At 39.1% G+C, this 17212-nt stretch overlaps 1 protein-coding gene across 3 annotated transcripts in view; it reads right to left on the bottom strand.

The window, feature by feature from the left end:
• LOC149251460 (uncharacterized) overlaps positions 1 to 17212 on the bottom strand; it is a 194063-nt gene that overhangs the window by 56886 nt on the left and 119965 nt on the right. For all 3 annotated transcript variants that reach the window (XR_016265984.1, XM_089456531.1, XM_089456532.1), the window contains exon 6: positions 4264 to 4436. Coding sequence is in view for 2 of the 3 variants with exons in the window: in XM_089456531.1 (XP_089312657.1) it covers positions 4264 to 4436 (173 nt within the window). In the remaining variant the exon portion in view is untranslated. The remainder of the gene's footprint in view (positions 1 to 4263; positions 4437 to 17212) is intronic.

Below are 17212 nucleotides of genomic sequence, written 5' to 3'. Positions count from 1 at the left end.
ATTGCCTTGAGGCTTGTATACTTGTAGTTGTTTTGTATTTGTTATTTCTATTTTCCATTGGCATTGCACTACCTATGTAACGCATTTTGATTTTGATGACTTAATGAGAAACTACAATATCTTTATCTTACTATCTTGTCTTTCTCCTATTGGATCATTGATGAATTGAATATGTATTATGATTTATCATTTATGTCACAATTATATTTGTATGCATATTGTTATTTTGTAAAACTTACATCTAGATGAAGATTTATGTTTGAAATCAATGAATTTGTATCATGAATGATAATTTGTGTAAGAATTATCTAATTTTTAATATATATATATATATATATATATATATGAATGTGTCCTGTTCCGGAGGATCAATGTGTCTGTATCTGACACTCGAATCCCATATCCCCATGTCAGGTGACTTATATATATATATATTAATAAATGATTTTTTTACTTTACACCTTTTAAGTACTTGATGGATATAAAATATAGTAAAACATTTTAATTCTATTTTTTATGTTAATATTTTTTAACTTTTTTTTATTTATATTTTGAATAAACCTCCTTTAATTTCTTATATGCCTTTTCAAAATAAGGCATGGAATTTGGGTTAGGCGCGACAATGTAGATGGGTGTGACCATAGAATTTGCACGACACAAGGTACGATTTGAATACACAACAACAATGGATGTATGAATGTGTCAAATCACCAAAAAACTTGATGTATGTCAACAATGCGCAGTGAAGTGGTTTGTGCAGAGATTGGATAAAGAGGTGGCAGAAAAGGCTTGCTACTAGGTCAATGGGCAGTAAGTAACAGGTAGTGAACGCAAACAATGGAAAAGAGTGAATCCAGGTTGCTAAACGACAATTGAATGGCTTGCAATCTGGAGCGTACAAAATTGCACAGGCATGATTTTTTTCAGGCATCGATGGCTAAATCTAGTTGAGGCAACGACAGTACACGACTTTTGTGGAGACGACAGCTACTACAGTCGCAAGGTGATGTTAGATGATGGTAGCAATGGGAGCACGGGGTGTAGCAGGGTAGGCTGTGGATAATGTTGTTGCATAGGAGGAGAATCCGGCAGTGGTGGCATGAACGGATGGCAGCAGCGAAAGTGGCGGCTCAACATCTATGGTAAGGCTCTTGTACGAGGCAGTGGTGGCTGCGACCCCCTTTTTTTGGTCTTTTTTTTAATTTAACTTATTTTTTTATATTTTATTTTGTTTATATTTTACTGCACTCAAAAAGTGGTAGAGACAATGGCATTACATCATGGAATGTTCAGCTTACAAGGATATTTGGATCAATGATACTGAGACACTAAAAGTGAACAACTTAAGTAATTTGTTTGAGGAAGAGAAGATAATAAGAAATGCAGACTTCTTGGTCAAGATACACAATAGAAGATCCAAGATGCAGAAAGAAAATAAAATTAAGGCACAATGTTTTCTTTGTTGGATACTTGTTTGTGTATGTCAAGGTCCCATAGGCTGCTTGGCCTTGTGGACATGATTAAAACACTTCATTTCATTTGTTTATTATTTTTATTTTTATTTTTTTTAATAATTATTTTCTAATTTTACGTGTGTGTATATATATATATATATATATATATATATATATAGATATATATATATTTCTCTTTTATATATAGATATTTATGTAAAAAAAATAATCAATGACCAAGGGCCAAATTTGTTTCCCTTTTTTCTTCCTTTCATTTTTTTTGTTATATATTTTTTTAGCATTTTTTATTTTTTATTTTTAATGGCCAAAGCCTTGACGGTGGAATGGAGAACCTCCAACAAGCTTTATGTGGCTAAAAGCTTAAATCAAACAACAACGAACTTGACAAAGAATTGATTGCCAAAAGCTAGAATCATAAAACGCGGCTCTGATACCAATATAACAAACAAAGTTCGTAATCACAAGTTAAATACTCCAAAACACTTGGAATATGAACATGTCCATTGAGGATATATATATATATATATATATATATAATGCATGAATGAAGAATATGGTTTGGTTACAACTGAGGGTACCGTATATACCTAGGTGGGTACCCTTCATGAACGGTCATGTCTTTTGAGACATGCCTCTTCAATATGCTAATCATTATTAACTATTAACTATCAATTATTTATATTCATAACAACCATCCTCACAACCACCTATTGTAACTCTCCTAGATAGTGAAATAAAGACACTAAGGAAGTCACATTGGACTAGGGGAAAATGATAACCACCAAGGGGAAGTAAGGGATCAAATACACAACCAATAGCGGTATATAACCCAACTTCAATGTCGGATCCATACTAGAATGTCTGAAACATTAAATGAAAGCACTTGAATGAAAAAATGGTTAATGTACCTCACGATATATGACCCACCTTCATTTGACAAGGAAACAAGATCAATGTGTACTGATCGAAGAATGGGAAAGAGGCATCTGAGCCTTGAGGCTGGCTATGTGTGGATCATAGTATGGGTTGCTGGCTAGCAAGCTGCATTATAGGAGAAATTGTTTCTCCAAGGGTTACCCACGTATGTGAATGGGTAACAGTCCTAATCCTCAAAAAGACTTGTCTTGCTTCTAACACTAATACAAAACTCCATAGTATAGGATACTTCACCAAAAGACATATTAATAGTGCAATTTGCAACCATGGTAAAATTTGAGTATGACTATTCTACACCTTCGTAAAGTCTAGTTCCTGGTTTTCAAACTGTATGAAAACCAATTCTCAGATATATTTATGATTTTATGAAGTGATTGTTAAGAGACGTTAGTCTCCAATGGAATTTTGGGTCCCAAAAGAGTTGGTTATTGGACACTAACCTATACCAAGGAAAACCTCGTGGGGAAACCCAGGGGATGCTTCTCCACAAATCAGCCATTATGCAGTTTTTGGGGGTAACAAGTGCCAATAACCAAAAACTGGCAGATTTATTCAAACATCAAGCTATTATGTGACATACATGTAGATAACAAAAGTTCTTTGACAAAGGGAGCTCTAATTTACGTGCAGTTATATGACACAGATCATTTCCGTGGCATTGTATTCAATTGTCTAGTTAAAAATTGAAATTGTTTCGAAAATTAATTCATTTAATGTGTTATTCTGTTCTGCTTGTTTTAGTTAAGGTTGTTTTGTTGGGAGGAAGATCCCATACAGATCCATATTGATCCCTTTGCAGATATCAATCTGAGGTTCCAAGGCATATTCAAGAAGGATATGAATTCTATATGTATAGGCACTAGGGCATATCCAAGAAGAAGCGGGGAAGAATATGTTAACATATGAGGAAATGCATATCTATCCACCTTTGCAGACACCGATGCTTCATCAAATTATGCAAAATGTTGGCCCAGGGCTTAAACACACCTACTATCAAATTTCAATACAAACAGAGATCATAAATTTTCACAAATAAAATGCTAACATACTAGTTTTATGAGGGAAGTAGTTCTTAAATACAGAGCATTCACTCTATTTTCATATATGTAAGTTTCATTACTGTTAGTATGAGGCAGCGATAACCAACTGATCACACAATCAATTACTTGAGGGTAGATAATCATCCTATTCATTACGTGCATCTTAAACTACATATTTGTTTATAAATAAATCATAAATCATCTTTTAACAGTTTGTTTATTGGAAACATTATATATATATATATATATATATATATATATATATATATATATGCAAAAATTACTACTGCTGATTGAGCTAGCCACCCCCTCCTCTCTCTCTCTCAGTAGTAATTTTTGCTGGGCATTTGGCTAGTTCTGTGCCAGCAGGTGCTTGGTTCAAATCTCTTTGGGTGAGGCACACCAGCCTATGCTGTCAGGTTTACAAAGGATGCCATCCATGAATGTGGGGGAAGCATCCCTTGGGTTTCCTATGAGATTTTCCTTAGAAAAAAGAATATATATGAATGAAATAGTAATGGTACAAAAGTACAAACATCTTATTGATCGGGGGGAGGGGGGGATGGGCGGCACTCAGTCAGCAGTAGTAATTTTTGCTGGGCATTTGGCTAGTTCTGTGCCAGTAGGTGTTTGGTTCAAATCCCTTTGGGTGAGGCACACCAGCCTATGCTGTCAGGTTTACAAAAGATGCCATCCATGAATGTGGGGAAGCATCCCTTGGGTTTCCTATCAGGTTTTCCTTGGAAAAAAGAATATATATGAATGAAATAGTAATGGTATAAAAGTAAAAACAAAAGCACAGACAATTTTACCAGGCCATGCCTCGAGTATAATACGCATTTGCAATGAGAGCACAAAAGCCTTTCCATTGTAGCTTGGTTTCAGCAGAAACGGGGGGAGTACTTGACCATCGGACAATTGTTGGTTGAGGGGTGCACAAAATAGTAATGAAGATGATACTCAGCCACAAGATGCACTCTTCAATCTGCATCAGAAAAAATAACAATTGTCAATTACTATTGAACCACCCATTTCAGAGTCTTTGAAAATCTTCAAGTGGTATTCTGTTGTTTATGGCATACATCACATGTTGGAATTTTGAGATAAATAATGATTTCTGTTTGCCTTTACAAGCTACAAGTTACATAATTTATTTTTTCTCTTGTTTCAAATCCCATTTCCATCTATTGTGTCCACATATTCTAGCAATAATATTTTAAAAGAAATTCTATATACCCCATATCTGCAAAAGACTACCCACTGCATCAATATGAAAAGACAGGTATACTTTGAGATGGAGCACACGTATTAAAATGACAGGAGTGAGGTGGGCTTGTTAGGAAACAAACAGGAGTTCCTTCTTAAAACTTAAACTATGAAGAATTTGAAAGCAACATATGTCAACAAGTAAATTTTGAAAGCAACATATTTCCTATCTTAATTAGGTAGGGTATTTTCCATTATGATTTAATTGCACATTTTGCATGTGAATTTGTTCAGGGCAAACTCGCAACCCCCATTTCAATGTTTTTAATAGATATGGAAGATGCCTTATCATGGATCCCTAGTTCACTAAAATTCTAAAAACCAACAGAAGAAAAGGTAAATAGCAGTCAAGGGCTTAAAACAGATCACACAAAAAAAGAAAAAAATTGAGCATAACAAAAATGTAAAGTTATCCTTGCATAATATGGAAAATATCCTAATGATTATTGCATCAAACATAGATCTAACTAGATGCCTTCATGCACCATCAAATATACTATGTTTTAATGCTTTGCCTCACAAAAACATGTAGAAAGAAATAAACATGTTCTTCTAATATCCATTACAAAAATAGATTAACTGGAGAAATTTATGCCAATAAGACCTGTTAACCCATAACTTCTAGGGGTCCGGGTGACTATAGGAGATTTTCGTTGATGCCTCATCACAAACAGTAGTCCCAATTATCATATTTAACATTATCCATGGATAGCAGCCCACAAATGCCTCTCACATTATGCTTAGCTCACTCATTTGACGATATCGGTGCCCAACACACGAGGTACATTTGTCCATTGCTTCATACTAATTGTTTAAATTCAATGCATTTGGCATGAAAGTAAGGATCATGGATTGAATCAAATTATGAATCATGGTGCTTGGAAGTTCTTCCTTTTGCCTTGTTTCACCTTGGTGGTCATCATTGACCTTCTAGTCAACGGTTGCCACTCTTGAGGTGTTGAAATCTGTAACTAGGTTTGGTCTTCATAAATATGAAATGTACTCTTGATTCTTGTATATTGTAAAAAGAAAGAAAAATTATTATTGTTATTTTTGTAGCATGGGTTTCATGCTCAAGGTGTTTTTACTTAAAAGGTCAAGCACCCATTGAGTACTTCTAGGGTTCGTCCTAGTGCCAAGAAGTCAATAGAGTCATTGCCATTTGAAGAAGACCCAATTGGGCGCATTGTAACATGTCAAAAGAATTACTTTTGTATTTAAAATTTCCAAAATACCCTCCAAGACCAAGTCGGCCTGGTAGCTAAGAAGTCGGCCTCACTAGGGCATGTCATCCTCCTTGGAAGCCTATATATAGGAGGGAACTCGAGCTCCTATGGACACTCACTCACTTCTCATCATCCAAGTGAAGGAGAATCAAATGAAAGGGAAGTGAAGAAGGATAGAAGGACGAAGGATGAATTTCTTGGGTTATTTCTATTGAAAAATGTGTAACTAGGTTTGGCCTTCATAAGTATAAAATGTAATTTTGATTCTTGTATTTTGTAAGATGAAAGAAAAATTATTATTGTTATTTTTGGAGCATGGGTTTCATGCTTAAGGTATTTTATTTTAGAGTTCAAGCACCCATTGAGTGCTTCTAGGGTTTGTCCTAGGTCAAGAAGTAAAAAGTGTCATTGTCATAAGTTGAAGACCCCATCGGACACATTGTAACATGTAAAGCAAATTATTTTTGTAATTAAAAGTGTCAAAATACCCTTCAAGACCAAGTCGGCATGGTAGCTGAGAAGTTAGCCTATTTTGAGGAGCCATGTCCACCTTAAGAAGCCTATATAAATGAGGGAACTCGACCTCCTTGAGACACATTCACTTCACATCTCATTCAAGCGAAGGAGGAGCAAAAAAAGGAAGAGGGCGAAGGAAGAAGTTTCTGGGCTAATTCTATCTCACAGGTGCGAAGAAGGAAGGCTAGGGTTTGCTGCCTCAAGTCGAAATTCTCTATTTTGAAAGAGGATCAAAGTTGTTGGAAGAAGGGCCTACTAAGTCACCTTCTAGCCCTAAACAAAGAAGCAAAGCAAGTGAAGTTGTTGGGAGGCCTTGGAAGGTTAAATTGCGCTCACTTGTGTGGATGTAGTAGCAGTTGCTAGGGGCCGAAAATTTCAGACTTGCAGTTGAGGCCGAAATTCTGAAGTGTGAAAATTTCTTAATCTAACACATCATAAATCCCTTACTGTTATTTCTGGTTTATTATCTCCTACTTGTTCTTTACATTAACAAGTTATTTAATCATATAAACATCAAAATAAACCTAAGTTGCACGAAACGGGGAAACGGGGAAGCGAAACGAAACGCGGAAGCGAAACGAAACGCGACCTCCCCAAATTTTGGAAACGGGGAAACGCGAATATATATATATATATATATATATATATATATATATATATATATATATATATATATATATATATATAACTATAACTTTAGAAATGGTTGGACAGATATGAGGCGCAGACTTTTACTATGGTACTGGGGTTAGCACTGGGGTTAGCACTGCTCTTTTATAACTTTAGAAATGGTTTCTAGAACAGCTTAGAAACCCTAAAAAAATTTAAAAACTAATTAGAAAAAAAAAAAATTTAAAAACAAGTCATTTTTTTGGGGAAACGGGGCCCGTACGGCCTGGAAACGCGTTTCCGGCCGTACGGGCACGTTTCCATTTCGGGAAACGTGCCCGTACGGCCGGAAACGCGTTTCCAGGCCGTACGGTACGCGGAAACGCGTTTCCGTTTCGTTTCCGGCCGGAAACGGACCCTGTACCTGCGTTTCCTGCAACTTAGAAATAAACACATTAGCAGCCTTCACAAATATACAGAGCAACAATTGAAATAAATTGAGACAACACAAGGGACACCGTTATTTTTTGACAAACATCCCTAGAAAAACCCAATGCAGGAAAACCGGTGTAGCAGATATGAGGATTTTATTATTATGCAGTTTTCTGAATACAACTAGGGTGCTAGAAATGGCTCACCCAACAGAGAATGCCCTCGGCAGTAGTACCTCTCTTCGAAGACAAATATTCGAGCTAATCAGCAACCAAATGAATGGCCCCACAATGGCTTCAACTACTCCCTTAGCTAGACAGCGAAAGCTGCTACAAGCTACCCTCAAGAACTGCGTCACCCTCTCTACGGCTCTACGTCAGCTAACCATCTCTCAGTCTGCCCCACGAAAATTCATCAGTGCATCCTCTTCAGCTTAGCATCAGCTCTACAGCCTTTTGCTTTGCCTGCGTCAGCCTCTACAGCTTCTGCGTTAGCCTCTTGGCCCTCTGCATCCTCTGTGTTGGCCTCCTCAATCTCTGTGTCGGGCTTCCTAGCCTCTGCGCTATCTCTCCGGCACTCTCTCTGCCTCTCTACTATGTATTCTCGAGTTCAATCACTGACCACTGGTTCGATTTCCTCAGCAAACCTCGCCCCAGAAGATCGCATTAATTGATCTCTCTTGTTGTCTTGGTGTATCTTCAACTGACCCTCAAGCCTCCTCTTATACTATTCTTGTTGACGATTCAACAACCGAGATTAAGTCCCTAATCAATGGCTAAGATTAGATCTGGCTTGATCCTCGTTATTTAGAAATTTCTCACCCATATTATATTAATACACATTAATTTTTAATTCTGAACCCCATTAAAAATATTAATTATTTTAATATCTCTGCATCCAGGTGGAATTTCCCCAAACGATTTCTGGGTCTCAGAGATCTCATGTGCCTTAGCCTCTCCACCAATTTTCATGGCTAGAGCACATCCGATGCTACTAAAAATCAACACTCCCTCTTAGCAAGGAATGTGCTCTAGTAATGCTTCCCCATAGAAACATCACACTGATCCTCCGCAGCGGTACCTGTGTTGATGCTTGACCTGCTGCCCCACATCGACTGCATTGTTTCTTCCTGTACTGCTTCCGATGACACTGCCATTGCCACTGCTACAGTTGTACTGCAGCTCCCTCTCAACATGTTGCATCATGCTGCCCATAGGACTGCCACTACTAACTGTTGCACTGCAACTCAGTTACCAAGAAGTAAGTAACTGACTTCACCCAAATACTGACATCCTGGTCAGTCTGGAAGCCTCGTGATGCTTAAGCTACCTCTGCTGCTATCCCGTGCTCCCTTTGTTGTCATTGTGTTGCTGCAAACACCTTTGTGCCTCTCACACTGCTGCAACCTCCACTGCATTGTACAGACTTCTGCACTCTAGCATTGCCTTGTCGCTCCATCACACCTTGCTCCACCCGACACCTGTTATCATGCTACTGTCGTTAAGGACTTCCATAGTCGAATATGATCCAAGAGTTTGGGTACCTCAAGGGTCCTACCCCTGCATGTAGTCCTCCTGCCTACAACTCACTGTCACCCCGCCTCTTCTCTAGAGGTGCATGAGCACTCATGGCACAATCGTCATCAGTCTCGACATCCTTCTCCACCTTTGTTGGAGCTGCCTTTGAGTCGGAAGCTTCTCCCTTGCCTTTCTTCCTAGGGCACTGAGATGCATAATGTCCCAACTCCCCACAGTTGAAGCACTTGACCTTGGAGATGTCCTTCTTCTTCCTCTTCCCTTGTTGTCCCGCAGATGCTAGAGCCACATCCTCCTCCTCCTCTTTCTTGACTCGAACTCCCTTACCACTACTCCCTGCCTTGGTCAACCTCCTAATCTCTTCCTGTCGAAGAGCTGCCCACATCTCCTCCCAACTAGGGAGAGTCGCTCTGCCCAAAATGCTTTGGACAAACGTTTCCCAGTTCTCGGAGACTGCATTCAAAGCAGTCTTGACCATAAACTCTAGATCCAGTGTAGACCCCACGGAAGTAAGTTGGTCACAAATTCCTTGCAACCTGAGGAGGAAGTGATCTATATCCTCTCCTTTCTGCGTCTGGTATGACCTCAACTGATTTTCCAATAACATCTTCCGTTGCACGGAAGAGCCCTGGTATAAGGTGGTCAATTCCTCCCACATCTCCCATGTTGTGTTCTTCTCAGCAATATGTGGTATGACATGATCTTTGACCCCATCTAGGGTCATGCATTTCGCCTTCGCCTTGGCCTCCTCATACTTCTCATTAGAATTCGGTCAACTGGGGCATCTACGGTTTTCAAGGCATAGTCCTTGATGCAATGTTTATCCAGGATTGCTAGGATCTTGGCCTTCCAAATGACAAAATTGGAAGCCCTGTCCAATATGTCCTAATCCCTCAATCCATTCACTGCCATCTTTGCTCCTCTTCTAGACTCCCTCTGAGTCTCGACTTCCCTCCTAGAAAACGGCCAACTGTCGAATCACTCCTCTCCAATCCCCCTTAGCTACTGCAACTCGGATCTGGATTTCTTGGCTAGAAATCCATCGACGTAGTGCTTCCTTCTACCTTGGTTCTGTCTCCTTAGACACTGTTCTACACAGACAAAAACAATGTCCCTCTAGCTCCTCAAATCACAATCTGCACGCTCCCTTAGCCCCGACAACTGAAGAATCTGAGCCCTTCTGGCTCTGCGCAATCACAGTGAGAGCTGGATCAGCTCATCCTGGCCTCAGTGTCAAACCTTCTTGACTGAGAAAGATGATCGGGCACTGCGTAGGCTAAATCTGCCCCTCCTCTATGTTGGCTCTCCTCCTGGCTCAAAATGCTAACACAGGCTCTACGTGAGCCTCTGCGACACCCTCTTTGCACTGCGTTACTCTTCCTTCTGCGTCTCTGACTCTAGAACATCGTTGTCTCTCAGGATAGCTGCTTTTCTACTCCAAACTCTCAAATTTCTTCTGCTGGTGTCTTCAGTCCTCCTTGGTTTGCAATCGCTCTGATACCAGGTGCAAATTTCTAAATCTAACACATCAGAAATCCCTTACTGCTATTTTTGGTTTATTATCTCCTACTTGTTCGTTACATTAACAAGTTATTTAATCATATAAACATCGAAATAAACACAATAGCAGCCTTCACAAATATACAGATCAACAACTGAAATAAATTGAGACAACACAAGGGACACCGTAATTTTTGGACAATCGTCCCCGGAAAAACCCAATGCAGGAAAACTGGTGCAGCAGATATGAGGGTTTTATTGTTATGCAGTTTTCTAAATACAATTAGGGTGCTAGAAATGGCTCACCCAACAGAGAATGCCCTCAGCAGTAGTACCTCTCTTCGAAGACAGATATTCTGGCTAATCAACAACTAGATGAATGGCCCCACAATGACTTCGACTGCTCGCTTACCTGGACAGCGAAAGCTGCTCCAAGCTACCCTCAGGAACTGTGTCACCCTCTCTACGACCATGCGTCAGCTAACTAGCTCTCAGACTGCCCCACGAAAATTCCTCAATGTAGCCTCTTCAGCCCAACGTCAGCTCTGCATCCTTCTGCGCTGCCTGCGTCAGCGTCTACGGCTTCTATGTCAGCCTCTTGTCCCTCTGCATCTTCTACGTTGGCCTCCTCAGCCTCTGTGTCAGGCTTCCTATCCTCTGCATTGTCTCTCTGGCACTCTCTCTGCCTCTCTACTATGTATTCTCGGCCTTCTGTCAAACTGCCCCTCACTACAAGTGATCACTGGTTCGATTTCCTCATAAAATTGAACTGATTGATCTCTCTTGGTGTCTTGGTGTATCTTCAATTGACCCTCAAGCCTCTTATAATTTTCCTGTTGACGATTCAACGGCTGACAGTCAGTCCCTAATCAACGGCTAAGATTAGATCTGGCTTGATCCTCGTTATTTAGAACTTTCTCACCCGTATTATATTAACACATTAATATTTTAATTTTCCTAAGTTTAGACTTAGGAACCCTATTAAAAATATTAATTATTTTAATATCTCTCCATCTGGGTGGAATTTCCCCAAACGATTTCTAGGTCTTGGAGATCTCATGTGCCTTAGGAACGGGTAGGTACAGGGTACAACCGAGAGGAGCTGAGAGAGCATGCTACATCATCCAGATGCTCAGAGTATCTTGTTGAGGACAGATTGGTTGTCAATGGACTGACACCAAGTCCTAGTTTTGTATCTTGTACTAAGGGCCATTATCCCTAGTACGAAAGCCCTAGACTATTGTATTATATGTTGTTAATATAACGAAGTTGGGTTGAAAAATTAAAAAGTTGTCTATGTTCTTTGCATGTGTGATTCACTGCTTTATATTTCCATTGTGCAAAGTAGTTTAATGTTGAGATTGTTGGTTTGGTAGCGTCAATGATTTTAAGACTCTAACCTAGACCCAAGGTTGTGGAAATTCAACAAGATGTTACTTCCATCCTTGAGTTTTATGGAAGTTGATCCAATGCCCTTCACAAAATAGCTTTTGTTGTCTCCAAGCTCCACAGAGTAAGCGGATTTTCCTTTTGATAAGGTCTTCAATTAGTTGGAGTGACCAGTCATGTGCCTTGATGCACGACTATCAATTACCTAGATGTCTTTGTCTTGGAATGTACCAGAGAGAGCCGAAAAGAGAACTTCATCCCTTTCATTGATTGATGCCTTCTTTGAAGAAAATAAGAGACTCTATGCTTCCTTGATACCTTTCTTGAGATGTCTTGCAATCTTCTTGATGAACTTCTTCATTGTAGAGGAGATCTTCATGATGCCCTTAGAGAACCAAAGCTCTGATACCATGTTGAGAATTCAATAGGGCAATAAATATGTCAATTCTCTTTACTTGATAACTATTTGTGTTACCTTTTACTTATTAGCTTTGCTTGTTATTATTCCAATGTGCAATACATCAAACAGCTACCAAAAACAGTAAGAACGGTGACATACTATATAAACTGCAATCCAAGGCCAAAATCCCTCCTCTTGAGGGGAAAACCCGAAAATCTCTTCTTTTCTCTCAGATCTTTCAATTGACGAATACCATGACCTAGACTCACACAAATACCCTCCAAGATCAAGTCTTCCACGAACTCTTGCTTCAATATCTTCGACCTTCCAGTAGATCTAAAATGATGCTCCCCAACAACTGTTGTGACTGCTGGTGTTTCTCTAAGAGACTTTGATCTCCCTCTAACAGCTTTCCTCTTGACTTCGCTTGCCTTGACTTGAGCCCAAGGGCTAGTAAGATGCCCTAAGAGACCTTCACTTGCCTTCCATTCTCTCTTGCTTCCAAAATCGAACCTCAGACTATCCCAGCGCAGAAACCCTAACTTCGAACCTAGAAGAATAGAGAAAGACCCAAACACTTCGACTTTCTCCTTCGCACTCTCTTCTTCGACTTCCTTTTCTTCTGTCTTCTTCGCATAAGAGATGAGAGAGTGAGTGATTCAAAATGAGGACAAGTTCCTCTTATATATAGGCTTCTTCAAGGGTGGACGTGGCTCTTCATGTAGGATGACTTGACAACTCATTAGGCCAACTTGATCTTGGAGGTATTTTGACACTTTCAAGACAAAATAAATTTTTCTTTGAAATTTACAATGTGCCCATAGGGTCTTCCATATATGACAATGACTCTTATACCTAGGACAAACCCTAAAAGCACTCAATGGGTGCTTGACCTATAAAATAAAATAACTTGAGCATGAAACCCATGCTTCAATAATAATAATAATTTCTTTTTCATTTTACATTTACAAGAATACAATTCATACTAATGAAGACCGAACCTAGTTACACTTTTTTCAACATGAATATGGTGATTAAAGGAAGACCACAAACCCAATGGATAGTAGAAACCAAAGTCTTCCACCAATCGTGGTTTAAGGCCGAACACCAACTGTAGAACTTGGCTCAAAGCAGTCCTTGAAACAATTGCATATCGGGCTAGAAGATGAAGTCTTATACTGATTCGAAGTGCTTACATATGGCGATTTGAAGATGACCACAAACTAATGTCGGTTTGAAGATCACCGCAAATCAAACAACTCTCATAGCTTTGATTCTCGCTACAACTTTGATTCTGATTCAGGCTTGATTCTTTGGTTTTGGTTGTTGCTCAGGCTCACTTATACATGCTTGATTGATAGGGCTTCAAAACTAGAAGCCTCATTATGAATCAATTATATCAATCCCTTCTTGTCAGATAAGAAGACTAATACCTTTCCAAAATGCTCACATGGATGAAGATAAAAACCATGACCTGCATGTGTAAACTCAATACACAAGTTTACATTGCAATTGCATTAATAACCTTGCAAAAAACCTATTTTCAAGAAACCATTATTTTGTTTTTTGCTTCCATCCCATGGTTAGAGGCTTAGAGCCTTTTCAAAGCTCTCGTGCATCAAATTTCAAATTTGAAGCAAAAACAACCCCAATACCTTAGGAACAAAAGTGAATATACGCTTTTTGGTATATTATCACAATGCAAGAAGCTCAAAACCAAAAAGAAAATCTTCTTTGTATATTCAAACATAACCATAATAGAAAGAGAACCAAAACCCATTGAGTGTCACTAGATAAGTGGGCATAAATTGTATGCAAATGTGGTCTTGTACAATCAACCAAGTACCAAGGTTGCACTCACATGGCCTTCATAACTATAAAGATGATATTTGAGAAGGGTAAGAGTAGTGACAATCCTCGATTCTTGACTGGTGGCATAATGGTGCAACACTAGCTAAGAGCTAACCATACATGCCATTGCCTCTATTTTAGTAACAGTTCTTGCTCTAAAACATTATGTATTTTTTTAGAATACCTATAATAGATACTAGGACCTTCTATTGCATGAGTGTTCACTCCAAGAATGACTCCTTCCAAGAAAACGAGGCCTACTATCATAATTTATGTCTTGAGGAACAAAGGAAACTAAATACCTTTCTTCTGGGCATTTCATGTCTTCCTAAAGGCTTCGGAAATCATAGGAATTTCATCGAAGTTTGGCAACTTGCAAAGCCTAAAATTTAAATCTCGACTGAGTGTTCAAATGGTGTAGAAAATGGAACATTGATGTAGGATTCCAGACCCCACTTGCACACGGCCTTGTCCATTCTTTTGTTGTTTCCACAAACCTTTGTAAACACCAACATCTCTTGCTTGCCATCAAATTAGCCAATGATGATAGTCAAACCTTGGAAGCCTAGGGTTAACATGTCTTAATATCATGATGCCAAAATCGGGCATTCAAGACATGTATTTTCTCAGCCTGAGATGACGAATGAGGATTTGGACTCTATTGGGGCAGAAATTGATTTCGAATTGATGGATTTCAAAGAACGAATGTAGCTCCCTAATGGGATGGGGGTGGATTCTCGATGCCCGTAGTCTATCACAGTCCTCTTTCCTCTGCAAGCGAATAGGCTTTCATATGGGTGGCCAAAAGCACCTCCCAACGGATTTGTCTCCATTGTGGTCTCTCCTCTTTCCATCTCCAACGTGAGAAGAGAAGTAGCCACTACAATTGAGGGTACCTAGAGAGCGCGGGATTGTTGACTAAAGAAATAGGCATACAAATGGTAGAGAAAATGTCAGATGCAGAGAGACAAACATCAGACAGAGAAACGACCAAGGACAAACTAAGAGAATGTTGGACTTCAGCAGGGCATATATCTAACAAAACCAAAGGAGTGGTCATGGGAGCACAAGGCCACGAATAGGCCAAAATGTGCAATCAACCGAAAGGTTGTGGGGTTCAAAGCCAATTACATGGATCTGGGTCAAAGTGAAACACTCAACAATGCTTGGAAGCGGAGCATTTATGTACTTCACACAAAGCAGAGCAATGGCAGATGCAAAGATAATAGGGTCTGGAAAGGATGCAGAGCTAACAAGGTCTGGAAAATGCTCAGGCCTAGCCTGTTCTAATACCATTGTTGGACTATGGAACCAGAATGAAAGAATAGGTGTGAATTGTTATTTCATTAAAGATGGTACAAATAAATATAATATTTTAACTATTGGATTCAACTTCCAAGGTCCTTGGACTCCCCATGATAGTTCACATTCCACACCATAACCCTAACAGATTAGGTGTCCAACAGAAACAAACAGAGTGACATTCTGTTATTGGCTTCTAGACATGAGCAAAATGTAACTTCGCTTTAGGAAACTTAGTGTAACTATTTTCAATTTGCAATAAGGTCCATCAACGATTTGTAGGACAAATAATTTTCTCTATAGCAACTTTTCTTCCTCATATTTCTTGTTAATGATGCTTATGTTAAAACATAATAATGAGTCCTTTCTCAATTAATTAGGAATTTACTCAAACATTTAGTATCCAATCCAAGTCACAACTATCTTATTGTTTTCACAATGTGTGAGGTTAAGATGATGGAAGCACTAGACTTGAATGACTCTCGAAAACCCATGTAAAATATGTAAAAGTTGAGATGACCCAAAAATGAGAAGAACAAGAGGAATAACTGTTGATTTTGGGTAGCATCGGATGTGTTTTAGCTCCGAAATTTTATGGAGGGGCTAGAGCACATGAGATCTCCAAGACCCAGAAATCGTTTGGAGAAATTCCACCCGAATGAGGAGTTATTAAAATAATTAATATTTTTAATGGGTTCGTAAGTCTAAACTAAGGGAAAATAAAAATATTAATGAACATTGATAAAGATATGGGTAAGAAGCTTCTAAGAGACGAGGATCAAGTCTGTTTTAATCTTAGCCGTTGATTAGAGACTTAATCTCGGCAGTTGATTCATCAGAAGACTTGAGAGTCATTTGGAGACACACGGTGAAAATACTCAGTACCCTGAGGAAAATTGATTCTCAAGGAGGAGTAGTTCGATTTCAGAGGGAGAGTTGTAGGGTGGAGGAAGAGGAGGGCATCAGGAGCAGTCAGTGACTAAGGAGGAGGTGACACATGGCATTCAAGAGAGCGCAGAGGGAAAAGCAAGCAAACAACACTATTGGAGATGCAGTCCTGACACAGAGGGACGCAGAAGTGACGCAGAGGTGGGTGAAGGGTCTCTAGGGTGTCAGAACTTCTGCAGGAAGAGGAGAATCTTTGTCTCAGGTGTTATCTCTCAGTAGGGTCTCGATTTCTCTGTGAAATCATTTCTTGTAAAGCGATTGTTGTTGAAGATTAATAAAATCCTCATCTGTTGCACTGGTTTTCCCACATTGGTTTTTCTGGGGACAATTGTCCAAAAACAATTGTGTTGATGTGATTGATTCTTGTGCTTGTATATCACTGTTATTTTCTCTATGTAATTATGTGATAATTGTAATATAATTTATTTTAATATTTACTAAAGGGCTTTCTCATAAATAACTTATTGTGAGAAATAAATAGGTGAAATAAATCAGTTACTGCAATAGAATTTCATATTAGAAATTTTCACATGGTATCAGAGAAGAGATTAGGCAACAAGATAGAAGAATCTGCTATGAGTCGGGAATATGATGCTGAGACATCAACTCAGAGGGACTCACGCAAATCTCCAGAGAAAGAAGAGAGCACGAAGAACATGGATCACGATTACTCTATGTTAGCTTCCAAATTGGAAGAAGAAGTCGCTTGCCTAGCAAGTTCTGCCTCCTATGAGGTTTGGTATATAGATAGTGGAGCTTCCTGGCATATGACAGGAATAGGAGAATT

This window comes from Pinus tabuliformis, chromosome 7 (genome assembly GCF_031772625.1).
Source record: "Pinus tabuliformis cultivar Carrire ecotype Pingquan chromosome 7, CPIR1, whole genome shotgun sequence".
Taxonomy (NCBI): domain Eukaryota; kingdom Viridiplantae; phylum Streptophyta; class Pinopsida; order Pinales; family Pinaceae; genus Pinus; species Pinus tabuliformis.
This window is presented reverse-complemented; position numbering and strand designations above follow the sequence as displayed.